This window comes from Microtus pennsylvanicus, chromosome 4, assembly GCF_037038515.1.
Source record: "Microtus pennsylvanicus isolate mMicPen1 chromosome 4, mMicPen1.hap1, whole genome shotgun sequence".
In the NCBI taxonomy this organism is placed as follows: Eukaryota; Metazoa; Chordata; class Mammalia; order Rodentia; family Cricetidae; genus Microtus; species Microtus pennsylvanicus.
Window position 1 is genome coordinate 142,661,996 of NC_134582.1, and position 27,717 is coordinate 142,689,712.

At 37.6% G+C, this 27,717-nt stretch overlaps 1 protein-coding gene across 10 annotated transcripts in view; it reads left to right on the top strand.

Moving 5' to 3' along the window:
- Zeb1 (zinc finger E-box binding homeobox 1) overlaps window positions 1–27,717 on the top strand; it is a 168,460-nt gene that overhangs the window by 33,183 nt on the left and 107,560 nt on the right. For 2 of the 10 annotated variants that reach the window (XM_075970740.1, XM_075970738.1), the window contains exons 2-4: window positions 10,503–10,661; window positions 17,487–17,623; window positions 18,886–18,938. The exons of 6 other annotated variants lie outside the window; for them this stretch is intronic. In XM_075970740.1, the coding sequence (XP_075826855.1) occupies window positions 10,659–10,661; window positions 17,487–17,623; window positions 18,886–18,938 (193 nt within the window). In that variant the 5' untranslated portion in view covers window positions 10,503–10,658. The remainder of the gene's footprint in view (window positions 1–10,502; window positions 10,662–17,486; window positions 17,624–18,885; window positions 18,939–27,717) is intronic. 2 more of the 10 variants (XM_075970743.1, XM_075970747.1) reach the window with 2 other exon arrangements.

Here is a 27,717-nt window from a genome sequence, read left to right on the forward strand (position 1 = left end):
ACCTACCTAAAAATACCTATAACATTTGTAAGTTTGTGTATAAATATGAATATATATAAAGTTTAAATGACATTTTTACGTCTAGGTTGATAGTGCTCCCTGTAGGAGCCATAGGCTAACAAACCCCAATATGAGGCATGAGAATCTTTTTGTGAGTTGTTACTCAGGGTTTTCCAGAGCATTATAGATAATTGCTGTTGCCCTTGTTTGTCTCCTGGAAGTAGAAGGTGAGACCCTATTTAAGAAGACACTGTCAGACCTAGGCTAGATCTGTCCTGAAAGCCTCCTTAGGGTAGCTTACAGAGTATCAAAAGGCACCATGCAAGTTTCTAAAGCAGGGAAACAACCAGTAGTCTTGCCTAGCTATTATGCCTGTGACCACCACAGCTAGCACAGCACAGTAACTCTAAGAGTGGAGTATGGCATGTAGACCTTGTGGTGACCCACAGCTCTCTATTTGGACTTACAACCTGTTCAGCAAGAGAAAAATCATACCTGGGGTACTGCAAAACCTAGCCAACCACCAGAACTAATGAAATCATGAATTTGGAGCAAAATCCACAACTGCCACTTTACTAAACCAGCAGAACCCTTACCTACTTCCTAAATATTTGTCGTTATACCCACATATAAGTGTAGTTCTTTATCCTCATACAGAAACTTCTCTTTGTAATAGACAGAGACCATCATAGAAAACAGCAACAGATCAAAATGCAGAGTTATGGAGCTCAATCCCAACCAGCACATCTACAACACAACTCCTGCACCTTGGGCTAGGAATCATTGTGGAAGAGGGGGCAGAAAGATTGTAAGAGCCAGGAAAACAGAGTTTGCTGTGATATTGTGTCTCCTAGAAATGTCAGAAGCTACAGGTATGAAGCTTCATCATCATGGCTTCCTAAAACAGGACTACACCAGTAGACAAGCTACTGTGGAAGGAGGAGAGCTCATGAGGCTTTGACCATAGCCAGAGATCTACAGTATGTGGGAAAAGCTGCAAGTGGGAGAAGTAGTCTTCCCGAGGACAGAGCAGGCCAATTGGTCATGTAATGCCAAATAGCCTTGAAAATAGGCATACCAGTTACATTATACCAGCTGAGCAGGTCGTGCTTTTTAGGATTACACACACACACACACACACACACACACACACACACACACACACACACACCATTAAAGAAAAAGAGGCCATGAATTTGAAAGATATGAAGAAGTGGTTATATTACATAGTGGTTATAATTTCAAAACGTAGAAATAAATTTTTAATTTTTTTTAAAAAGCAAGAGAATAGCAGAAACAAGATAGAGATGGTAAGAGAACAAAGCCACCTCTTCAGACCTAGTGATCTTGAGACCCAGTAGCCCATGAAGATACTGATGTCATAGAGGATAATGTGGGTGATAACTGAGCAAAAAGAGGTCAAATTGTTAGGAAGTCTGGTTTTTAAATATTCCTACTAATGACTTAAAATACATAATCATTGTAGGGAAATTTGACAACCTAGGAAATGACAGTATTTTTAAAGTCAGAAATAAAGCATAATAGATTGTATAATTTTCTAAAAAGCAGAATTTGTCATTGCTGGTTCCTTAACAACCAACTCTTCGTCAGATGGGTCCAATTTAAGTCTAAGTAAAAAGGCTATCATTTGACTCAGATGATCCTTATTTCTAACCCTGTCCAAAAATGTCAACATAAAAACAGACCGAAGACCTTAATGTAAGAGCTGGAATTCTTAAACTAAGGCAAACAAACACTTAAAGATATGGACACAGACACGGACATACTGGAAAAGACTTCAGTAACTTAGGCAGCAATACCAAGAGAAGACAAATGTGGCTGCCTAAAATAAAATAAAATAAAATAAAAAAAGTAAAGAGACTGCCCGGGAGTGCAGAAAGTCTTCCAGCTCTGTGTCTGACAGGCACTGTCTAGAGCACACAAGGAACTTAAGAAGCAGTTGATGCTTAAACCCTTAGAACAGTCTAACCAGCAAATGAGCTAATGAATAGTTTCCAAAAGGGGGCCTGTGAACATGAAAAATGTTCAGTATCTTTTGTAATTATGGAACACGTAAATTAAAACTGCAATGAGATTCTAACTCAAGAGAAGTAGAATGGCTTTCAGTCTAAGAAGACAATAACAAATGCTTGGATGGAGGTGGAGAAGAAACCTTACACAATATTAATTTTTTAAATTGTGTAATTTTTTTCTATTAAATGCAAAGTAAGAAAAATTGAAACTCACTTGACCTTCTTGTGAGCAGTACGTTTGGTTTCCTTTATGGCAGTACCCTTGCCTCTCAGATCTGCTTCTGTCTTGGGTGGTGTTGTTTTAGCTCAGGGTAACAGACTGATCCTTGGCACAGGATGCTTCCCGTACTGGGCTTTGTATAATACAGATTCCTGTAATGTAGGAATTCTGCTTCCCCTGAAGCATATTGACTACTGCAAGAGCACCTTTTCAACAGTTGGCAGACCCTGTTGCATACCCTAGTACCACCAGCAGATGGATGGATGGATGGATGGATGGATGGATGGATGGATGGATGGATGGATGGATGATAGAGTGTAATGCCTACAATGTGTGCTTTCTTTCCAGTGACTCAGTCATAAAAGCAAAGTTCAGATAATAGATCATTTACAAAGCAAAAACATTATTTTTAAGATCTTAAATCTCCTATGAAGATGTTCATTGCATTGTACCATTTTGACTAAAATATCTTAAACTAATTAACTATATATTTCCTTTCAGTTTTCAGATTTCTGCATATCAATATTTTAGTTTCTGGGTCACACAGACATTACAAACAGAACCAAATGGTTTGTGTATTTCATTGCCAGCTTAGTTCTTTGACCATTCTCTGACTTCTCATTATTTGGTTCCCTTTCAACTAAACCTGTTTACTTGTATTTGCACACAATACCCTGTTAGTTCTTTGCACAGAATTGGTCTGCTTGTGTGTGTGTGTGTGTGTGTGTGTGTGTGTGTGTGTGTGTGTGTGTGTGTGTGTGTGTCTATCTGTCTCAGTGCTGTGTTCCTCTGTAACTAAGAGTGACAAAGTGAGTGAATGCCAGTGGATGGATTGAGGTGTGTTAGATTTGTGGCCATACAGAAGATCACACCTGTTAAATCACCTACTGCCATGCTAATTATCATGTGGAAGCTCGCTTAAAAAAATCTAGGAGCACTTTCAGTCTCTGTCACTTTTTTCTTCAGCACTGCGCATTGAGCCACCTAGGCTTGCTGCATGCTAGTACCTTGCCCTGCTGCCGTAACATGTCTTCAGACACAGCCTGTGGACATTGTAGTACTGAGAAACTCAGAGTCAGCACCCGACATACATTAAAAATGTGAAGTTAATTTTCATGTTAGATAGTAGAGCCTTTTTCTTCAGATAAAATGTGTGGCCTTACTATCTAGAGCATTGATTCTCAGCCTGTGGGTCTCATCCCCATTGCGGGTCAAATGACCCTTTCATAGGGGTTGCCTAAGACCTTCAGAAAACAGATTTTTATATTACAGTCCAAAACATAAATTATAAGAAGCAATGAAATAATTTTATGGTGGTGGTCACCCCAACATGAACTGTATTAAAGGGTCGCAGCATTAGGAAGGTTGAAAAAACTGGTCTAGAGCTTTTTTAGGAGAAAAAAATATAAAAGCAGAATCAGATCAATAACAACTTCACTTTCATACAGTGCTATAGAATCTCAAATTTCATTTAGAATTTTGTAAAACTTTATAAGTAATATAATTGGTTGTCTGAGGATTTATAAAATTAAACTGAAATTTAAAAAATTTAATTGAAAAAACTCAGTTTCTTAAAATTTTTATACTTCCAGAATTTATAGTGGATTTTCATTTAACTCATCTATCTCCATGTACAGTTCATGCAATAAGCATCTTGAATATATAGCTAGTGTTGTGGCATTTCAGTAGAAAAGCAAAACAGAACCTCTATTCTTTAGAACTGTTTCTCAGGGATGTGAGCCATTGGATCTGGATATGTTATTAAACTTGACAAAGATTTCTGGGAGCAAGATGCCCTCAAATCATGGGTGTGATTTTTGATTTAAGACTTCCTTATGTTAAAAAATTACATGATATAGTAATTAAAGGTTGGTTCAGTCTAACTGAACAAGAATGCCTCCTCCTATCAGAAAGATGACCTTTGTTTTTAATTGAGACTTGACTACAAACACTTGATATGTGTGTTGACATTAAATACAACAAAACATTTTGTTGACTGTTTTTGCATATTTTACATTATTTGGTTGCCAAAACATTATTTGTTGTGCATAATTTAAGGTTATAACTCTAGATTGTTCATTTGAAATCTGACATTTTACTAAGGCCCTGAGGTGCATCATTAGGTATTAATTTAAGATCTTTTGTGTGTGAGAGTGTGTGTTTCTCTTACTGAAAATAGTTTTTCCCCCTCTCATAATATATCTTGACTATAGTTTCCCCTTCCTCTACTCCTCCCAGTTTCTCCCCACCCTCCATCCAGATCTATAATAAATATAAGTATAAAGTAGAAAGTAACGCATTGGAATTGGACAAAACAAATAGAAGAAAAAGAACCCAAGAGATGGCACACCCAGGAATCCCATAAAAACACTAAGCTGGAAGTCATCCACATATATAAATACAAACATATTTACACATGAGAAGGACCTGTTGCAGGCCCTGTGCATGCTGCCTCAGTCTTTGTGAGTTCATATGTGTTTTGATTATGCTGATTTAGTGACCTTTTTTTTTCTAGGTATCCTCCATCTCCTCTGGCTTCTATACTCTTTCTGCCTCCTCTTTTGCAGGATTCCCTATATCACGGGAGGGATTTGATGGAGATTTCCCATTTAGAACTGACTGTTCCAAGGTCTCTGGGTCTCTGCATATTCTCTGGTTGTGTATTTTTTCCCATCTGCTGCAGGAGGAAACTTCTCTGAGGATGGCTGAGTAAGGCATTGATCAATGAGTATAGTAGGTCATTAGGAGTCATTTTATTGTTCCCTTCCTCCCTCCCTCCCTCCCCACCCCCTCATAGTATTTGGTTTTCTCCTAGGTCCCTGGGTCATTTTGTCTCCAGTTTCTGGTCATCTGCAGTCTGGTATGGGTTCCATCTCGCAGAGTGGGTCTTAAGTCAAATCAGATATTAGGTGGTTTCTCTGACAAGGTTTGTGCCACACTTATCCTAGCATTTCTTGCAAGGACACCATTGTCATTTCAAGGGTTTGGGTTTGGGTTGCTGTTTATGTTTCTCTTTTACTAGAGTACAGAATACCTCCCTGTACCAAAGACACTAGGATAGGGGTGAAGGCTCTATGTAGGCACCAGCTCAATTTCTGTTCAATGAGTTGTGTAGGTGTTATCATCAGCAGTGGGGCCTTGCTGTCAGTTTATGGAGAGAAACCTATAGTCTTGGCAGCAGCCTGGGTTGTTTGGGGTTTCCCATGGGACCTTTTTGACTAACAACTCAATTAAATGTAACCCAGGCCTGGTACTGGAAGATTGGTATGGTGACAAGAGATGGCCTCTTGGGGTTCTGTAGTCCCCCATTATTTGGTGATTGCCTTCACATATGTAAATATAGGCATTTTTTTAGCTTTTAACTAGTTTGCCATTATTTTCTAGGTATTCTGTGTATTAAACTGTTTTGCCTTTTATTCTCAGTAATAGGACCTTTAACATGTATTTTAAAAGGTACTTTGGGAGCTGTCTGCTTTGTCCCACAAATGAGCACTGTTAAATCTGAGGACTGTTTCACATGTCCCCACTTCCAAGCCTTTGCTCTAGCTCCTCTCTGCCTTTAATGCCACAGCTGAGTTCTTTCCTACTCAGAGTCTCCGTGACTACTACTAAAGCCACATTTGACAGTCTACCATTTCCTTTCTCCTGATGTACCAGCATAAAGTAGGAATTTGCCAGAAAAATAAGAAAGCCTTCAAAGTTTGTCATCTTTGTTGCCTATTTTATCTCTATAATCAGTTGATAAGTTTTATTGATACTTTGGATTCCCATCTCTCACTACTATCAGAATGAGAGTCTATCCAGACACCAGCTGACATAATCTCCCCGAGTACCTCACTAGTTGTTCACGCTGAGAGTGAAGAGAGCATCCTTTCAGGTTGGCAGACACCCAGTGTGTGATGATGCTGAAATATCTACAGTTCCTCCACACTTCTGTTTTATGCCACCTTGCCTTCTTTGACTTCAAAGTAGTTTTCCTGCATGTAAAAGTGTTAGTTGTCTTAACGCCTATCAAAGATCTTGGTGATGTCTTTCCTCTTGTCCCTAACTAAAGCTCTTCCTTATGTCTCTCTTGGTTAATACTGCTAACAAAATCTCTTCTCTATTCTTCTGATTCATATTGCTTGTTGAACTGAAATAAGCTTCTGTAGTACCTAAAAACATGGAAATTTTGAGATTCTAGGAGGACATAATGTGTTATGCCCCATTCCCTTAACTCTGAGCAGAGCTTACCATGTATAGTAAGTGTTTAGATACTGATGCTTGTTTATTTGTAGAAGTTTTGCATAAAATGTTTTGCTACTCTCTACCCAAGAAGGGATTAAAAAAGTATCTTTCTTGAATTCTTTATTGACTCAGGATACCCTTATTTCTGTTTTCATGTGCTCCTGAGCAGTGGGCATACTGGGGAATAACTGTAGGCTTCTGGACTGGTCACATGTGCTTTGGAGAAGGAAGTTAGGTTGTTAGTGAACTTTTAAAACTCCAGTTTTGCCAGGTTTGGTGGTTCATGCCTGTAATCCCAATACTCAGAAATCTGAGGCAAACGGATTACAGTGAATTCTAGGCCTGCATAGGTGTATACAGAATGTTCCCAGCCAGCCTTGTCTAGACTGAAACCCTTTCTCAAAACAACAACAAAACCCACCAGATTTTAAAAGGAAACTTCTGCTTCTTACTGTCGATGATAATATGGTATTGGTATAAGCAATGTATTGCATATATATTTGTGATCTTTCTATTTAATCTAGTTCTAACATAGAACTAATTCTGTTGAGCTATACACACATATGCATATACCAATATAGACACACAGACATATAAAACACTGAGGTTGTAACTTTGTGACCAAACAGAATATAAGTAAAATGCCTTATGTGCACATGTGGTTTTAGTATCATATGGTAATCTTTTGTCTTTTAAAATAATAGATACCAAAATGTTGCATGTCCTGTGGGTTTTGTAGCCTTTGCTGGTGTGGAGGCTGACGATGGTGAGTGTGGCTTGTACGACAGCAGTGACTGTTGGTTTGGTGATTTTAGATGTTGCCTGATGAGTGCTCTTTTGAGACACATGAGAGAAACACCTGAGTTACTGCAGTGAAGTGGCAATTGAACTAACGGGCAGCTCTTTTTATTATAACTAAGTCTAAACCAGGGCTTCTTAAATTCCTCACACTCAAGCTCCTTTGCACTCGAGACATGTTTATGTGACCCCAGGCTAATCAGCATATAAAATAGGCATACAGTTCACACACTGGTACTCACAAATACACTTGCAACAGTTCTTTGATGTACTTGTAATTTTTCTTTTATTAATAAAAGATGAAAGCAAATATGTAATAAGATAGATGTACTTGTTTATTTTTTCCTACAAATTAAATTCTGATTGAAAATTTGATGCTGCAGGGCAAAGAACATGTTCATTGTTTTTCAGAGTTGATTGATGGTTTGATTTTGTAATTGTCAGTGATGAGCCTGCCGTTCATGTCAGTACCTAATGCAGAATGGCTAAGGTATGTGTAAGAGAACTTCAGAAAACACTGGAAATTCTATTCCAATCCCAAGCCTGAAAACTCATCAGCAACACAAATAGTAATTTAAAAATTAAACACTCTTAACATAATGAATTCCAAAGATAGGTAATTTTGATACATGGAGAGAGATGGTAGTAGGAGAATATTTAAAAGTCTGTATTTTTAGTAATTAAACCACCGTGCTCGGTAAGAGCAGAAAACTCTGATGAGTGCAGCACTGCTGTCTGCACTGTAGACTGGGTCCGACTGACATGTGTCGGGCAATGTGGAGCCTTACAAGCATGGCGTGTGCAGTGGAAAGTGCATGGCACTGTATGCTCAGAGCTGCAGTGCCATTGTTTGATTTCAAATTAACTTGCGATTGTTGAGCATTCAGAAACTTCTTATTTTTTCAATTCCCACATTCAGTTATCTCCCCATCTGGAGTCACAACTCCAGGACCCAGTGTTTAAAGAATTTCTTCTTATATCTTCTTATATCTGAGCAATAAAGTGTCTTGTTGCCCAGGTGCATATATAAAGTACAAATATGTACATTATATTGAGATTTTTTATGTCACCTGAAATAGTGAGATCTTTGTTTTACCAATGCTTTACATGTGTAAAATTTAGATATACATGCACACACATGATAAAATAGGGTACCAAGAGTGAAAAACAAATGGATGTGAAGCCATGGAAATTTTAGGGAATTCCATTTCATAAGTCTTTTTTTTCTCTAACTTCATGGATTATATAATTTTCATTTTCTAAGGCTTATGGGCCATCTGAAAATGTAATACTAGTATGGATGTTAAAATGTTGAAATTTCTAATATTCCTTCCTCTGGTATCTTTCTCTTAATTGCAGTAAATGTAGCAGATCAACTACATGTAATCACATGTATGTATAAGCTAGTCTATTTCACCTGCAGAAATAGGAGGTCCTTGTGCTAACAGTAGTCATGTGTTCCTGATCTTGTTCATCTCAGAGAGACTTGCCAGTTCTGTGTCTTGTATTAAAAGTGAACTTACAGCCATGATTACTGTGATCATTAGAGTGAGTGAGCGTGCCTAGAGCTGCTTCTCTCTTGCTGAAAAGCAGTACTTTGAGTGAGTGGCAGGGGTGGCTCCATGTGCTATCATTTCTTTTGACTAAGGAATTTCTCTTGATCTTCCAGACTGAGAGCATGAATATTTCCAAAGCCATATTCTGTGTTCAGTCACTGTTTACAGACTTTTTTAAACTAAATAACAAAATGTAGCTGGTATTTTTCACTTCAGAGATGGTTCTCAAATCGGCTCCATATGTCATCAGTCTACTCAGAACATTTATATTGGTGCAGTGTGCTGTGTGTGTCTGTGTAAATCCAGTCATTCATATAACATGCTTCACACACGTGTGTTTCAATGGCTTGTTTCTGTGGTGGATATCCAGTCATTTGTGCAACATACTTCACACACATGTGCCACACTAAGTTTTATATTATAAACCCCTTAAGAAAAATAACCTTTTTTGGTAGGTGCATAGCACCTGAGAAAGAAATTTTTTCTGAATAGTTTGAACCTATTGAGGTTTTTGGGTGGAATGTGTTGTTCCTATGATAGCATGCTGTTTGGAGGTAAATATTGTTAACTCTATTGAGGTCCTGTGTCTGAAGTTCATTTCTTTTGGTTTGGTTCTAAGCTGATTCAACCTATAGCCTCTCTTACATAATACATACGTAGTAATTTTGGGTTATGATACAGGAACATTGGATGGGTGTGTGGATGTATGAATGGCTATGGTGGATGGGTGTGTGGATGGATGTGTAGATTATGGATGACTGTGTGAATGAGGTGGATATATGAATGGGTGTATAGATGGGTGGATGACTATGTAGATGAGTGGATGGATGGATGGATGGATGGATGGATGGATGGATGGATGGGTGGGTGGGTGGGTGGATGAATGGGTGGGTGGATGGGTGGGTGGATGGATGGGTGGATATGCATCTGCATGATTGTTCATAAAACCTGAGATTTGAGGTCTTGTAGCTGTTTAGATATCTGCACTTAATTTTGTATCTACTATAGTTGATATTCAGAAAGTATTTAATCAGTCATTTTTAATGTTAAAAGTATCAAAACAGATTGCACAACTGAGTAATAATAAAGACCAATAATGATCACAGATCATACATGATAAGGAGACTCTCCAAAGAATAACTATCAATAAAATGGACAGAGGTATGGAATATTATATTATAATTGCAAATAGATAACTATATTATTTTTAATAGTAAGATGGTATTTTCAGTCAACCCTGTGTCTGCAATGTAACTTTTAATTTCTTTTACGGTATTATAGTACTGCAGGTAGTTAATGACTCAGTGAGTGTTTGTAAAATGAATGTTACAGTCAGGCTGTTTGCAGACATAATTAGCTTAGGGGAAGGCAATGTTTGGTGGCATTTAACTTTGTGACTTAATAATTCATTGTATCATCAAATAAATACCATCTTTATTATATGTTCGGGATGATTGTGAGGACATTCAAGGGAGAGACTGAAACTTAGTTAAACCCATTCTCTGAAGATAGTACAAGTTTCAGTTTGGGGTCATAGCATTTCTTCTCAGATATAATATGATCTCCTAAAAAGAGATAGACCACATATGCATTTTTTCCAGTTTAGTGTCATTGCTCATTATCAGCTGGTGGACATGGGAGCAACTTAATAAAGTTTGGGTAATTTAGTTTTCAGTTTAAATTCTCAACTGAACTGGCAATTGGCCGAAAATTCACATCTGAAGAAGGAAGCACCCACATGCATTTTGTGATCTGGTTACTGTCTACTTGATGTAGGAAGGCACCATCGAGAATAATGGAGTGACTAGCATCAAAAGGAGAGCAATGGTAAGAATTTTCACTTAACTGTATGTGCAATTGTGTATATAAAGCATATATATTTAAAGTAATTTTTAGAGTGTTTTTATTCTAGGACATAAGGCCAAATGTATGATTTTTACATGTCTGTAATACTTTTTATAAGATACATGTAGGCAACAATCTTACAAGAGAGTTTATAATGCAGTGTTGACAAAACTAATTAAAATGTGTAAAAATTATATGATTCATGCAAAGTTTAACAAGTTTAGTTTTGTAGTTATACTTACCTAATTATCTTTAAAATAGCATGTTATAAATATTGCTTGAATGAAGTTAAGTTTTTAAGAATATTTATGCCAAACTGAATTTGTCTCTGTAATTTCTAGGTATCTGTCTCTCAAAGTATACATCATAGAGTTTGTAATGGTCATTGAATAAGAGCTTCTTTTTGCTCTGATATCAAAATAGTATAAATAAAGAAAAAATTGTTTATCTAAAAAATTCTGCTATAGAAGTCAGGTATGGTAGTGCACACTGATAATCTGAGCAACTCTTGAGACTAAAGCAAGAGAATTTAGAGTTTGAGGTCAACAAACCTCAAAGAATTTCAGGTAACAAAATTCTGTCTAAAACATTGAAAATTGTTATTTTGTCTTTGTATCAAATATTAATTTTACAAAAGGTGTTTCTATAACCAAAATAAACCAGATGATCTATTTGTAATACCAAACTTCAGTGATAAAAATCAGACATTTCTGTCCTGTCTTTTAACGTTTGCACTGAAATAGAAACCCCAGTTTGCATTATTTTGATGTGCTGAAAATGAATGTAAATACGTTTTTCTAGAATGTCTTTGGTGTCTACACATCTCTTCATATGGATATCTCCATTCTGTTGAACTCGAAGTTAGCTTTAACTTTGGGTAGAAGTGACAGTTATGATTTAAAGCCAGCTTTTATCATAGCTTATGTTACTGCCTCCATGAGCACAGTAGCTTTATGATAACTAGGTAATTATTGGCAAAGATGGTTAGCCAGGCAGTGGTGGCACCCCAGCACTCGGGAGGCAAAGGCCAGCCTGGTCAATAGAGCTAGTTCCAGAACAGGCTCCAAAGCTTCAGAGAAACCCGGTCTTGGAAAAAAAAATGTATAGTAAGTGAGTTGACTGTTTTGCTGTCAAACTTAGGATTTTTGAGACTGAAATAATTCAGATACTTTTTCTTAACTAGAGGTGTGACGATTATATTAATTGAATCTTGCCATGTTTATAGCCGACTCACAGCTTAATGACAGATGTATCAGAATTTCCCCTGTGACAAGCACCTGCCTCAGCGTCTCTCATGCAGTCATTAGATAATGGCATGCCCTGAGCACTCTAGACCACATCTACCCTTAGCCAAAGGTAGAGCTGTAATCGCAGACAGTTCCATGAGAAAGCACATGTTGCTGCGAGCAGTGAAGCAGTAAAGTCGGGATATAAATAAACCATGTTTTTAAAAGTAAAGCAATAACTTGTTTCTGAACTTTTATTTCATAATCCTACTAATTGAACACCTTTTAAGTAAAACATTGGAATGATTCACTTCTGACCACGGAGACATATGCTATTATACTTCTATTATAGTTTCTTAAATTTCTTAAGTATTTGCCACAAAGACTTGTGAAAGACTAATTACTAGGTGAGAATTTCATCTGTGGGAGAATTCAGACTAGGTTCTTCAGTATTTCAGAAATTATGCATGGAGAACTCCGAATTCTTCATTGATAAAAAGTATATGCAGGCATTTTAAGGTATGATTTCTTCATAAATTTTATCCCTGTTAAAAATGTAAAACTTGTGTTTTTATACAATTAAAGGTTTATGAAACATTAACTTTTAAAAAATAAATATTAGGTCATTGGGATGTCTGACGTTGGCACTTCTGCTATGATGCAATCTCATTTAAAGGAGACACTAGTAATGTTCCCTGTGCCCTTGTACACATCGTGCAGAAAATTAGATTATTCTATACATGTAAAATGCTTGGAACAGTATTTCACATGTAGAAAGTGCTTATGGTTCCATATGGTATTGTTCATAACAGTAACAATAATGACAGCAAGTCTGTTATCAAAAATGTTCCGCCTGGGTTGGGGACATAGCTTAATGGAGAGTGTTTCCCTAACACGCCCAGAGCTCTGGGCTAAATCCCCAGCACCAGAAAGTGTCTTCTGCCTGATTCCAAAATTAAGCCGCCTGAAATGATTGCAGAATAAATGGATTTGCGTGATGTGTATGTTGTCATTTACTCCAAAGAATTTGCCCCTAATACATCGACAGTAATCACTGCCAAGACCTGTTATCGTTCTTGCTGTGAAGTAAAACATTCTCACCCTGTCTATGGCTCCTCCTTAGCTGCAGTTCAGCGGCCACTCTACAAAGACCTCCATAACTGCATCTTTAGGACCAAGGTCACTTGAGCATTTAGTCTGTCTCCTGACTGTCCCAGCCACATGAGAGTGGTCCTTCTTCTCATCTAAGAAGGAAAAGCAAACACCTGTTATTTACCTCACGCAGGATAAACCAAAGTATAGTAAGTTGGTAAATGAAAAGATCGTGCTGAATACCCCTGTGAAGACCCCAATAGCATCTTTTCACCAGTAGGTCCAATACTATGGATTTGTTACCCTAAAAGGACATAATGATGCTTGTTATCTTATTGGAAAACAAAGTATTCTCTTAGCAGAGTCCTCTGTTACCATGAGATTGATGTTGTCAGGCTTTTTATAACTATATCTTTTAAGTTGATACAGATATATTCAGACTTAAGTCATTTTTTTCCAAGTAATGCATTTTTAAAAAACGATCTCAGGGTGAAATTTCAGACACTTTCTTTGAATTGTGTGATTCTATGACTTTGAAGCTTACATAATGCAAAGGAGACCATATGTAGTGAATTAACTCAATTGTTTTAAGTATAAACCTCTTAAATTTAAATAAAAATAGGGGCTGGGAGAGATGGCTTAGCAGTTAAAAGCACTTATTGCTCTTTCAGAGGATCCAGGTTCAAGTGTCAGCTCCCTGTGGTAGCTTACAACAAGCTGTAACTCTAGTTCCTGGGGTTACATGACCGCTTCTGACCTCTACAGGCACCAAGCACACACATGTGATACAATACATAAATATATACATAAATAGATACATGCATGCATACATATGTACACGCATATATACAGGCAAAATACTCATGCATGTAAAATAAATATATCTAAAATTTTTAATAAATAAACTACATAATTATATTTTATAATATAGTATATCTTTTTGTTTGCAATATAGAAATCTTCCTCGCACTGTAAGATGCTACATGAAACATATTTCAGTATAGTTTCCACCTCTTACTGTTAGTTTCAATGCAATCTGTTAACAAATTTCTACTGGGCATTACGATTTATATATATACCAGTACTTTTAAAAAGAAGAGCTGCATTGAAAGGATCTGAAGCTTGAATCATGACCTCTGAAGTCTGTTTTCTGGCCTGCCAAGAGTAAATAGAGTATGAGTCTTCTGAGATTATAAGTTCCCTAACACGTTAATTTTGTTATTTACAGAATATATATTTCTTTCTTAGACACACAGCCACTGGCATCACAAATTCTCTACATTAATGAAAAGCTATGAAACTACCAGTTGTTTTAATTTATAGATTTATTACTAAAGAATTTGTTCCTGAAAAATATCATGTATTCATACTGTCAAATGAAAATACATTTTTGGTTTTTACATAGATTATTTGAGAGCTTCCCAAATATCCCCATGTGAATCATCTGTTTTCAGTTTACAGCCTTTGGGCCTGTTTGCTGAGATTGAGTGTAGTGTTTCCTTTTCTGTGTTTTATTAAAATATTAATTATACATAATAGTGAACTTCATTATAGCATTTCATACATGTATACCACACACTTTGATCATATTCAACCCAGTTACCCTCTCTTGTCCTGTACCACTCCTGCTGATTCCCTTCTTCTCAAATAGTCCCCTTTATACTTCAATGGCTACGTGTGTGTGTGTGAGTGTATGTGCATGTGTGCATGTATGTGTGTGCTTGCTTTTAGGACATGGTGATAATTTATTTACAAGAGCTTGATCAACTTCAGTGGATATATGACTGAACAAAACATCTCTTTTTTCCCCAGCAAACATTTAACTGCCAGTGATCCTCAAGGAAGGATGAGGCCTTGTGACCTTCTCATTCATGACAGTGTCAGGGAGAGGAAGGGGCTGTGATGGAGAGGAGCAGGATCTTGTGAAGGGCTTGTGTAGCTATTACAGCTATTGAACATGTGGACACGCGGTGCCCACATGACTATAACACATTATTCTACAGCACTATCCCTTCCTGTTGAGGGCTTATACCTTCTTTCTGCCTCCTCCTCCATAGTGTGTCCTGAACTTTGGAGGAGCATTAGATAGATGTTTCATTTGAGGCTGAGTAGATAGCTGGATTAGGTGGTAGTTCTATCTTTAGAGTTTTAGGAAGCCTCTACACTAATTTCCATGGTGTCTGTACTATCTTATACAGTGTGCCAATGGTATTGTCAGAATGCTGTTATTGCTTTTGACCTTAGCCATTCTGACTAGGATGAGGTGGAATCTCAAAAATGGTTTTAATTCACATTTATGTGATGGCTACAGATGTTCAACACTTTTCATAAAGGAGATGTAAAAGTTATTTAGTAGAATTTTCAGATTGGTTTTTTATTCTATTGATTAGGATTCTTTTGTTCTAATAATAAATTGTTAAAAGTAGCAAAATGTTTTCACCTTGTGCTAAATCTTTATAAATATGTCTGCATAGCAATAGCATTCATTACATACCCTGTGTGTGAAACACTGCAAGACAGTTCTAAGGTCTCAAATAGTGTCAATCAAAAGAATACTTTAGCCTTTTACACATAGTGATGTGTATCATAAAATGTATATGAGTGCATGTTTGCGCGCACACACACATATATGTGTGGTCTTTTCTGATTTACCAAATGATCTCACTAAATTATTTAAACAGTATTCACTACTTCCGAGAAGAGTAGATGGAGGCACCATTTGCATTATCAAATCCAGCTGTAATTTAGTGTTAGCTAAGTCTGTGCTTTGGTAGGTTTAGATCCCTTGGCTATTTGTATGTGTGTACATAATTTGTATGCTACATTCACACCATATTTTACATAGTATTTATCATTACTAGTAGTTCGATACTATGCCATTAATAATGTGCATATATGTGTGCACATATGTGCATATATATGCATGTGTGCATATATATATTCACACACAGTAGCTATCATAAATTGGCATGCCTATTGAACTACTAGATATTGATATAAGCATAGTTAAAATGATTTTTTCAGATTAAAACAAACTTCAAATCAGGCTTGATGGTACATAGCTATAATCCTAGTACGTACGAGGTTAAGGCAGGAAAATTGCTAGCTACATAGTGAGTTTGTAGCCAACCTGGACTACATGACATCCTGTCTCCAACAGACAAATTAAAGTAGATGTCCTTTAAGACCACTACATTTTAAATATCAAGGGAATTGAATGTAAACATTTTAGAAAATTTCGTACTGCTATGTTGAAGCAGAATCCTTCATTAACTCAGTAACTCTGAGTAAGCATGCGTCCTGGATTTCCTGCTGTTCCCACATTGTGTCCTGAGATGAAACGTACTGCTCACTTTCCAGTTTATCCTGAAGACCAGCATCACACGTGGAGAGTGTCCGTTGTGAGGAATTGGTTCTTGAATCTGCTGTCCTTGCAGACTTGATTATTTAAATTATGCACAGTCTCTTATCAACAGCTTTGATCAGGTGACTTCTGCATTTCTTCATTTTCTACCAAATTGATGAGTCTGAATAGTTGAACAGCACTTTAAGAAGGCTGTCTGTTTTTAGCAATATTCTGTAAGTTAATGGAAAACAAATAGAGGCTCTGTTACTAAGTTTTACATCTTTAAAAGTGAACAAACTACACATACTCTTAAGACTATATGGAAATGGCATCTTCTGGGTTCAGTATGATGTCACAGCTTATTCAGGCAGAATTAGAGCTATAGTTAACTGTCTTATCATGGGGCTCATATCCAACTACCTATAGGTTGCAAAGAAATGCTAAATTATAATAGGCACATTATATTCCATCTGTTAATTTTCTAATACTTTACAGCTTGTCACATAGTTTAACATGTGCTAGTCCATTCTTTGTCATAATAACATATAATAATCATTTCTCATCATTTTGAAACATTTTCTTAACATTTAATATGTGGTTAAGATTTATTAATATTTGTAATTTTAAAGGACATATTTTCAAAATCAAAACTATAAGTTCATTGTATGTAAGCTTTGACTTTGCAAAATGACTAGTTTGTTAATTTTCTTTCTATTTGTGAAAAGATTTAGTGCTTACTAAATATGCCAAGACTATAAATAATCCAAATGAAGAACAGCAAGGGTCTGTTTGCGGCCCTTGCACTCTAACAGGCTGACTCAGACATGACTCCGGGCTATACTAGTCATGTTCATTAAAGTGCAATATAGGACTGTGATCATTTTACAACACAGATTTTTCCCACATTTTTCTTAGTTTTTTAATTCCCCAGGCATAAGACAAGAGCTTAAATTCTCCAAGGTCTAGTGAAGGGCATAATATTTGCGTATGTAGTATACAGAATATAATGTTTTAAAGAGAAATGTGCCTTTTAGAATTGTCACAATTTGACCTATTCTTTTTTCAGAGTCTTGTTCTGTAATAGATGATAAGCTTGGCCACTGTTGTGTGGCCTCAGGGTAATGTCTCTCTTCTCTCCTCCAGGATAATCTTAAACTCCCCCACCACAAGAAGACTGTAGAGGTTCCTCCCGCACCAAGAACCGTCTGCAGGTCTTTTTCAGTGTTCTTGGAGGTGGCTGAGAGCTTGCTCAGCTGTGTCAGCCACCTTGTTCTCTGCAGGTAAGCCCTGGGTAGTGCACACGCGTGGGCCTCAGCTCCTAACACAGGACTGTGCCTGAGATGATCAGACCTGGACTGCCCACTCATGCCCAGGATATCACATATCCATCAAGAGTTTTCACTGTGTAGGTGGAATATGTCCTAGAGATTATAACTTTTAAATTTTGTTCTATTTTATTTTTTCTAATTAGGGCCAAGGGATATAGCTTTTTTTGTCAGTAAAGTGCCTGAAACACAAGCACAAGGCCAGAATTTATATCCCCAGCATCCAGTGTGAGATACCTAGGTGTGGTAGTCTGTCTAACCTGGGGAGATGGTGACAAGTAGATCTGAACTTTATTGTCCTGCCATCGTGGATACTTGATGAGAGACCCTGTCCCAAAAACAAAATGGAGAGAAACCCAGAATTGACCTTTCTCTGTACTTACATGTACACACGCACACACACACACACACACACACACACACACACACACACACACATATGCGTGTGCATACACAAACACATAGAAACCCAGTTATACTAAAGCTTTTTTATTCTTCAGTTCAGTCTGCTTCTAAACCAGTTTATAACTGCTGAGTTTAATTCCTCAGCAAGAGTCTTGAATGTCTTGAGATTTGAAGTGAAGAATTTTGAAATAATCACAGAATTTAGGCACTGTCGTGACAAAGTTGAAATTGAGAAAACCAACTGTAAAACACTGGTCTCTGATCCCTCCAGAGCCGCGTCTTTCCTTTACTCCAGAGGAGCTTGGAACTCATTTGCAGTCAGCTTGGGCTTCAAAGAGCATGGAAACAAAGGCTGCCGTGTGTTTAAGACACAGATGTCTGTGACTTTTATTATGGCAGTACCTAATAGGAAGAAATGCTGGACATCACCTTTTTCCCTCTTAGACTTTTTTTCTTCAGGAGATAGAGAATAAACACACTGACTCCAGGAGGAGAAACTTAAGAGTAGAGAGAGAAATTCATACTTCAGCTTTCCTTCCAGACTATAGCAGCAGAAAACCTCATGGTTCTCTTGTTGAGCTTTTGATACTTCAAGATGGCTAATCTTAGATGAAAATGTCTTTTAGGACAAGAGGGTATGTGCTGATTTTGAAAATGCTATCTGTTAGAAGTAGGTTAGCTCTAGGTAGGTAACTTGTGCTTTCAACAAGAAGGTAACTTGTAGCACAGGAACACTGGCAAAAGAAAAGAGCAGCGCTGAGCGCAGAGGAGCACACCTGTCCACTCTCACTCACCTCCTGCTGCTCTTGCAGACCAGCTACACAGGACGTGACCTTGTGGGACACCAGCCTTGGAGAGAATCCAGGTGACTTTCTCAGCCCTACTTCTAAAACATGGCTAACATCACCCTCTTTCAAACCACTGTCTTCCTGTATCTGCTTAATAAAGTGTGTTGAAGGCAAATGGCCCTTGTCCCTGTTGTTTGAATGAGAAAAGGGAGCATTTAGATATCTACAGAGAGGCTTTGAGAACCAGTTCACTTATTAGTATATAAATAGTTCAGTGGTCAGAGCTAGTCTCATTGCAGATAATTTAAAAATTAAAAATCCTTAAGAAGTTCTAGATTATGTAACATAGAAGTATCAGGTATTTATAATTTAAAGATTATATGTAGGCATACTGTTGTTTTTTTTTTATTTCTAAAATCATGCCAAATATTTTGAGCCTTTAGAGTAGCATGAAAGAGAGTAGATAAATCTAACTCTTTAGCCAGCTGGGAAGAAATTTGAAAATAAAATATAAACCTACTGAAATTGTAAGGTGATGCTTAGTAATACAGGTTAGTTCTTATTATTAAAGCTTTATTATGAAATTTTGTTGTAAAATTATATTTAATCTAATAGTTCCCCCATACATCTTTTATTTTTAAATGAGTGTTTGGGGACTAGAGAGATAGCTGAGCAGTTAATAGCACTTAACTGCTATTGCACAGAACATGAGTTCAATTCTTAGCACACACAGAAATTCTCATAACCATTTGTAACTCTAGTTGCAAGGGATCTAATAATACCTTTTGTAGGCACCAGTGTGCAGTCAAAACACTTAAATGTATAAAATAAAAATAAATAAATCATATAAAAAGGAGTGTTGTCTTACAATAGCACTGAGAACCTATTTTACAAAATAATTTTTCATCATTTAATAACTATTGTTTAGTTTTATATCAGTTGCGTGGTATGTGTATATAACACGGAAAGCACTAATCTTGCCATCTCTGTATTAAAAGTAAGATCTGTAGCAACACTTATCAATAATAATGCATATCACATCCACAGGGAGCAAGATGGACTGTTATAGATCCTGTGACTGTGCTAATATGTTCGCATGACAGTTTGGCTCACTGATACTAGTTCTTTGACTAAACCAGAGTCAAGACAAGCATCTTGTTTTCATGTGAGCATGTATATAAATGCTAGTATATACTACTACTTTTGAATTGTTTAAGAAAGTTTTGTTAAAAATTGGGTCTCTGATTTCCCCTTCATTAGTATTTAGATCTATGTTTGTTATATTTTTTAAAGCAACCCTAGCCAATCCATGTAAACAGTCCCTAATGGAAGCTTAATTTCCTTGTTTTGACTCTGCTCCTGACCTCCTGTGGTAAAGAAGTGGGGCAAGAGACAGCCAACCCCTGTGCTTCCCAACGGGACAGGGAAAGCTCTTTGGAGACATATAAACCATTACTATCTGGTAAAGACTGAAAGTAATTATTCAGGTCACAAGTAGAAGTTATACTTAATGTTACTAGTAGACACACTGAAAAAGTGAAACAGCCAGAATTAATTGTAGTTACATTTTATTTAACCAAGCCTATCAAAATAATGATTTAGCACATAGTTATGTAAATTTATGAGACCCGTTACTTTTTATACTAAACATTCAAAATGTGGTATATATTTTACACTATGTGTGTGTCTATTGGCCTAGTCACAGTTCAATTACTGTGGTATATATTTTACACTGTGTGTGTGTCTATTGGCCTAGTCACAGTTCAATTGCTGTGGAACCACATGTGACTCATTTATTTGATTGGATGGATCTAGACAAAGAATGAATGGAACCCCATCATTTTTCATCTGTTCATTGGGCAGGCAGCCTTGAGAGTCCACATAGTTTTAAGGTTCCAGTTTTAACAAGAAGCAAAAATCAAAATAGGGTGCCCTATTTAGCTTGAATTTCAGAAGAATAGTTATTTAGTATAATTATTACCCCTGCTTAATTTATCTAAGTTGATCTGATTATTTAGTATTTTATCTTGTTCTGGTTTTAAAAAAAAAAATCACTGTGCTGTCTGGAAATTTGTAAGGCTGGGAGGGTAGACTGCTTCAAAGCAGTAACCTACACAGAAAGAGCTCGAGGAAGGGTAAGCAGAGGGACTTTCCATGACAGGGGTTCAGTGTTTACATATTGAAACATTTAAAATCCACACCATTATGTTAAGGTATAAGGTTTATGAAACTGAATGATTAGTAACTTGAGTTTATAAAATGCAAACTATTGAGTGTGCATCACGATTCTATACTTTCTGAACCTCTCAGCTGGACAGTCATCTCAGGAGGTTTCTAGGCCTTGGCTTCTCTAAAAACCTCTCCTGGCTCTAGTCACCACTGCAGCTGGCAAATGACATGAGCACTTGCTGAGCACAGGGGAAACCTGTGCAGCAGGTGGTGACCGCAGGGTTCCAACACCGTGACAGCAGCTTCATTTCTCTTTATACTTCTTTTGCAAAAGAACAAAAATCTCAACTTTACTCATTAGCATTAAAGTGTATTTTAGTAGCATTCTTGACTTTTTAGTAACCTCTTTAGTAATGTGAATCTGACCACGTTCGCCCCAAAGAGAGCACTGATGTTTCCTAAGGGCAGTAGGTTTTTGTATTGGCTCCACACCCTCACTAAAGAGAAAAGGTCTGCTGCTGTTACCCTGCATCATGGCCATTTATACAGATACCCCAGCTGCAGTGCAGTGTGGCAGTTTCTTCCGCTCAGAGCATGAGCTATCATGCATTTTGAATGCATTCACATTCAGGAGACTGTATCTAAGAGAGGGTATATTTCTGATTCTGCATCTTTCAGAGAACTAGAATTGTGAATAAGCTTTTGAAAAAGTAATTATTTTAAAGATATTCTAAGATAGCTCTCCTCCTAAAACAGTTAGCTGGAAGGTCTCAATCATGATGACGTGGTACATTTTCCATCCTTGCTCTGAGAAGAAATTGAAGCTGGTTGGCAGAGGTGGGCTTGTGTGGAGGATTATTGACATCTGAAAACTGAAGTGTTTCACATTTCTGTGTCTGGAAATATTGTACATTTATGTAAGAATCTTGTTTTGCCTAACTTCAAATTCCTAAGGCATGAATTATTTTGTCTAGTTAATACCTACATCTATACATAAATAAGGTCTTTAATCTTTTAAAGATTAAAACTTTGTTTGGGTTTGCACTTTTGTTTACAAGACTGGTTTTCTTGTCGGGCGGTGGTGGCACATGCCTTTAATCCCAGCACTTGGGGGGCAGAGTCAGGTGGATCTCTGTGAGTTCAAGACCAGCCTGGTCTACAGAGCTAGTTCCAGGACAGGTTCCAAAACCACAGAGAAACCCTGTCTCGAAAAACCAAAAAAAAAAAAAAAAAAAAAAAAAGAAGAAGAAGACTGGTTTTCTTTTGTTTAAAGACTTCAGTATTATTTCTAAAACTGTAATTTAAACTGCAGAAAAAAATCTCCAGTCTTAGTCCCTGTTTAACAGAAGGATCCTTTGGTCATCATCAGTGGGTCTGGGAAACACCTGATGACTTAAGCAAATGCCTGTGTATACACCTTGTTGCCATGCATCAGATTCTTAACTTCCATCATATCCCCAAAGGATTTGTATCAAAACTTTTATCAAACCACCACTGATTCACTGTCATGGGGTCATTTCACTTATAGAGAAACTGAAGGATAAAGAATTTAGTAATTTGCTATTATCCATTATATTCACCATGTAAAACTTTAAAACATTTTTAGAAACATTACAAATATGTATTCATAATTTCTTTTAAAGTTAAGTAGGAACATTAAATATTATCCTCTCATTCAAACAATCACTTATTCAACTGATGAAGATAGTGGTGGAGCCTATCTGGTGATTTTCATGTCATCAGAAGTGATTTGGCATTTGTGGTGATAGCAACTTAACAATTAATTATGTTTTAAAGGATAGTATTACTACAGGCTGCTGTCTGCCCTAGGACTTCCAGGCAAGTGCGGAAACTATTAAACACATCTTTACCCATTTGTATGTCTTTTTGTGCATCCACAACTCCACATTTATCTCTTAGTTTCCTTCACGTTTATGCATCCAAAGCTCTTAACAATTGTAGTTTTTACTGAAATATTTAAATTTTGAAATTCTGCCATAGTACCTTTCATATTTCTAGATGGGGAATAATCAAGCTTATCTAATCAACTATTGAATACGTGGAGAACTGTGACAACATAATAATAATAAGTAAACACGTTTCCTACCGCTTGTAATTCAGTCCATGGAAAATGTGTGCTGAAGAGTTGTGCAGGGGAGCAGAGGACACAGGTAGGAAATAGTGTACTTCCAGCTGTGGAAATTAAACTTTAATTGAATCTGAGACTTCAGTGGGAATTAGTAAAACAAAATGGGAACCAGAATGGGGTTCTGGGTTGAGAACACAGCAGACGTGAAGCCCCTGAAGGGTAAGGGAGGACAAGACATACTGAAGACCCGAGACTTTGAGACATGGCTGACAAGCATGATGGGAGATGCCTTCCCAGTCTATTAGGTAGTAATCATTTGGCCTTCATATTAAGAGCAGAAAGAAGATGCTGATGTCAGATTTGTATTTTTTCTAAAACTTTTTACTGAAGCCTGATGCACACATAGGGCAGTGAGCATATTGGGGGACTAGAGCTTTAAGAATCTTCACACTTGAACACATTTGTAAGCAATACTAGCAGCTTAAAGTCCTCTTTTTTTCTCCTTGTTAGCCCTGCCCCCACATTCATCAAGGAAACTTCCTGCCTAGGTTCCTAACACATCCATGGTGTGCCTGTGTTGTGCTTTATATAAATAGCAACATGCATGATGTACCCATTTGAGTAAAGGAAGCCAGATACAATACTGTAAGATCTATGTTTGTGAGAAAGTTACTAGTCATTGTTGTGGTTGTAGAATGTTCTATAATCCAGGTAAGTGCCAAGAGAAGCTAGGAAAGTGAAATAGGTTTAAGCTAGTACAGTAGCAGTGAAGATGAAGAGTAGGCAAGTTGTGAGTTTGATCACATGTAGTATGGATTAACTAGATAGGAAATGGGGAGTGTAGGGACATCTATGGCTCTGACGTGACCAGAAGTTAGTTGTCATCTCTTCTATTAAGTCCAGACACTGGGGAGAAAGTGGGTGGCTTGAATTTTAGTTCTAGAGAACAATAATGAGTTTGACTTTTGATATTTGAGGCACATAAGAAGCATTGCACTGTTCTGCTGTCTACAAATCAGTGCTCATGGCTTAGTCAGTGAGTAACTGTGCACCCTTTAACACATGTGCCAGTAAACTTACTTCCACATATGAGAAACCCTTCTGTTTTCCCTTGGTCTCCACAGATGCTTCTGCTCAATGTTTGTAGGAGTGACTTTGTCTCACAGTGTTTTTCCTCTCTATGTATACATGCACAGTACACCTCTCCAGCGTGTCACCAAATTTATGTGCAAGAATAGCATTTCTTCTGTATTTTTCAAGAAGGGCATTATTAAAATGCTTTCATGCTTAACTATTCGTTTTTACGATTCTATCTGGCCTTTAGTTAGCATCATCACCACACCTGGAAGTGAGCTTCTCTATGTGAAGTGGTTACCTAGTTCTGCAAGAGGACTCAATAGATTGAAATAAATGGTCATCAGATCTGGTAGAGAAGGAATGAAAGAAAGAGCGTTATAGCCTGAATTTATGTATAGGCAGGGTGTCCAAGGAGAAAACTATGACCACTACATGCACTTGGAAGCACTGATTCAGAGTGTGCGGGGCAAGCCTTGTCTGCCCCACAGAACTGCCTGTCAGAGTTGAGCCTTTGAAAATTTTCCTGTAGAGATGAGACCATTACCTCAGGAGGAGTGGACTGCTGAGTAGCCATAGCAGCTTATAGCCATAAGGAATGGTTCAGTTCTATCCTTAGATCACAGGTCGAGCTAAAATCAGAGCAATGTATTATCTCATCACAATGTAGGGGGAAGGAAGCAGCAAAATAATTGTGGTTATGCTTTGCAGTTTATAAAATTTCATCTGACTTTGGGTTCTATCACTTACCACTTTTTAAAATTAAATGTTCAAGTTGTGGTTTTTTTCTTTCAAAGTTTTGCCCCAAAGCATTATTTTCATGGACCATTGAATAAATTCATTTAATAATTATTTGTTAAATATGCATCATGTTTGTAATAGTGCTGAAGCCTAGGATGATGATAGGAGACTTGGAACATAGAATGACATTGTAGCAATACAGATTATTATATGACTAACCAATTGTGCTAACTGAATAGTAGTAACTTTGGGGAAATAAAGTATACACTATAATATCCAAAAGAGTAAGGGCAAAATAGAAGAATTTAACTGAGGTCTTTGTAGGAATGTACAGTTTGAATAGGTATGGTAAGAACATGGTCAGAAGACAAGGGCCAGCACCTGTGACAGTGGGTACAGAAGAAATACAACATATGTTAGACAGAGCGAGAAGCTAGCCAGGCTCAGAAACTACAAGCTTGTGTAAGGAGAAAGGAACTGGTGAATAAGGTTTGTGCAGGTTGTGAGCTTTGAATCACTCAAGCCTCCACCAGACATCTAGTAACAGCCAGAGTTAATGTCTTTGTTTTGCTGTGGTTTGGGGGTTGGTGCTGAGACCTCGCCTGCTAAGCACCCCCTCTCTCTCTGAGCTACGCCTCCAGCCAGTTAGTCCTGGTTTTTGGTTGTAAGTATAATTCACTTTGTCAACAAATGGTAGTCATGTAGCTTTATCTTTGTTCATAAACACATGGAATGAAAGGTGAAATTATTGTGCATGCAAATTCACATTATGTACCCAGGACCTGTGGGTGTGTGTCACAAACTCTGGATCTCTTAAATGGAAGTTTGTCTCTCTCTTTCTAGAGTAAGAGTGTTTCTTGGGGATGAAAAAATAGGTCAGTGGTTAAAAACTCTTTTTCCGGAGGACCTGGGTTTGTTTCCCACATGCACATGGTAGTTTAGAACTGTTAACTCCATTTCCTGGGAATTAGACTCCCTCTTCTGGCTTCCCTGGACATCCAGTTATACACATAGTACACAGACAGTCACACAAGCAAAATTCTCATACACACAAGGAATAAGTAAGTCTATAAAAAAGCAAATACTCTTTTTTTTGATTTCTCATCAGATACCATACAGTACTTTAGAAAAAATTCTGTCCAGTGTAACCACCCACTTATGTAATCATATGTGATTATCTTATTGATTGTGTGGTTGTCTTAGTTATTTTTTTTAAAAAACAATTCTGTTATAAAACACCATGACCAAAGTTACTAATGAAAAAGAGAGTGTTTAATTTGGGCTTATGGTTCCAGAGGGTTAAAATTTATCACCATTATGGTGAGGAGCATGGCAGCTGGTAGGCAGGTGTGGAACAGTAGGTGAAAGCTTATGTTTTTACTCCACAAACACAAGGCAGAGACAGCTAAGTAGGAATGGCATGGAAATTTTAAACCTCAAAATCTCCAGTGACACACCTCCTCCAACAAATCCACACCTCCCAATCTTTCCTTGAATAGTTCCACCAACTATGGATACAGAGTTGGGAGGGGAGCATGACTTTATCATGCCAGCCACCACAGTAGCTCCCAGGACAGCAAAATAAAGTTTCCTTTAAGATCTGGCTTAGGGGCCTGGGGAGATGGCTTTGTGGTTGAAGTGCCTTGCTCTGTAAGTCTGAGGACTGGAGTTCAGATCTCAGCCCCACACAAATGCCAGATAAGTGTGCGGCAAAACTGTAGTTCCTGTCTTAAAAGTGAAGACAGGCGCAAGCTAAATAGCAAGATGAGCTACATCACCTTGTCTTGGTTTGATTTCCTCAATGAAGCAAAGTGGAAGAGCCATCGAGGATGACTCCTAACATCAGCTTCACACGTGGTCACAAACATGCAAATATGTACACCCACATACACAGAGAAAACAAAAATAAAGCTCTGGTTTCCACCCTCCCCCCATTCTTTTTCTTGTGCTGCCCTTCCTTATATTAAGTAGCATAGAACCGTTCACTCAGCTCTCATGCAGACAGTTTCTCTTTCTTCGGCTTAGTTGGTAGTCATTGGTGATTTCTTACTGCATACCATGTTTGGTGATCACACTCCCCATCCCTGCTGATTATCTTCATACCCTCTCCCATCCTCAATGAGTCTTCCTCCCTACTTGTCCCTCCTGCCTACAGGTCTTGTGCAAGTTGTCACATCTGCTGTGTGTTGGTGATTGCAGTAGCTACACATGTCCAGAAGACGGCACTTTAGAGTATTCCTCTCTACCCTCTGTCTCCTACAGCCTTTTACCCCTCTTCTGCTGAGTCCCCTGTGTCTCAGAGTAGATTATACAGATGCTCCATTGAATGTTGAGCACTCAGCAGTTTCTCAGTCTCGGCCCTTTGTCTGGGTTATGAGTCTCCACTTGGTCTATTACCCAGTGACTAGGCTAGGAGTATCACTAGTCTATGGGTATAAGCTCAAATATTTAGAAGGCAGTTTTAACCACATAAATAACAGTAGTAGACTCTGGCCTATGTAGTAGACTCTAGCTGTGACCTTTGACCAGTAAGAAGCAAATACTCTCTTTGATGGAGCAAGCCTCAAATCCAGTCAGGAAGGGGTTGATGGCTGCCAGAATAGTCATGCCACTATTGCACCAGTGGGCATGTCTTATCTGGTAGCACTCAGTATTTCAGGTAGGAGTTGTTTTGTTTCTTCTTTTACTGTTTTTGGTTATACATATTATAGATCTTTTTATAATATGTAATGTATTTTTAATTAAAAGTTTAATTCAAAAATTGGACTCATCTGTATTGTGTT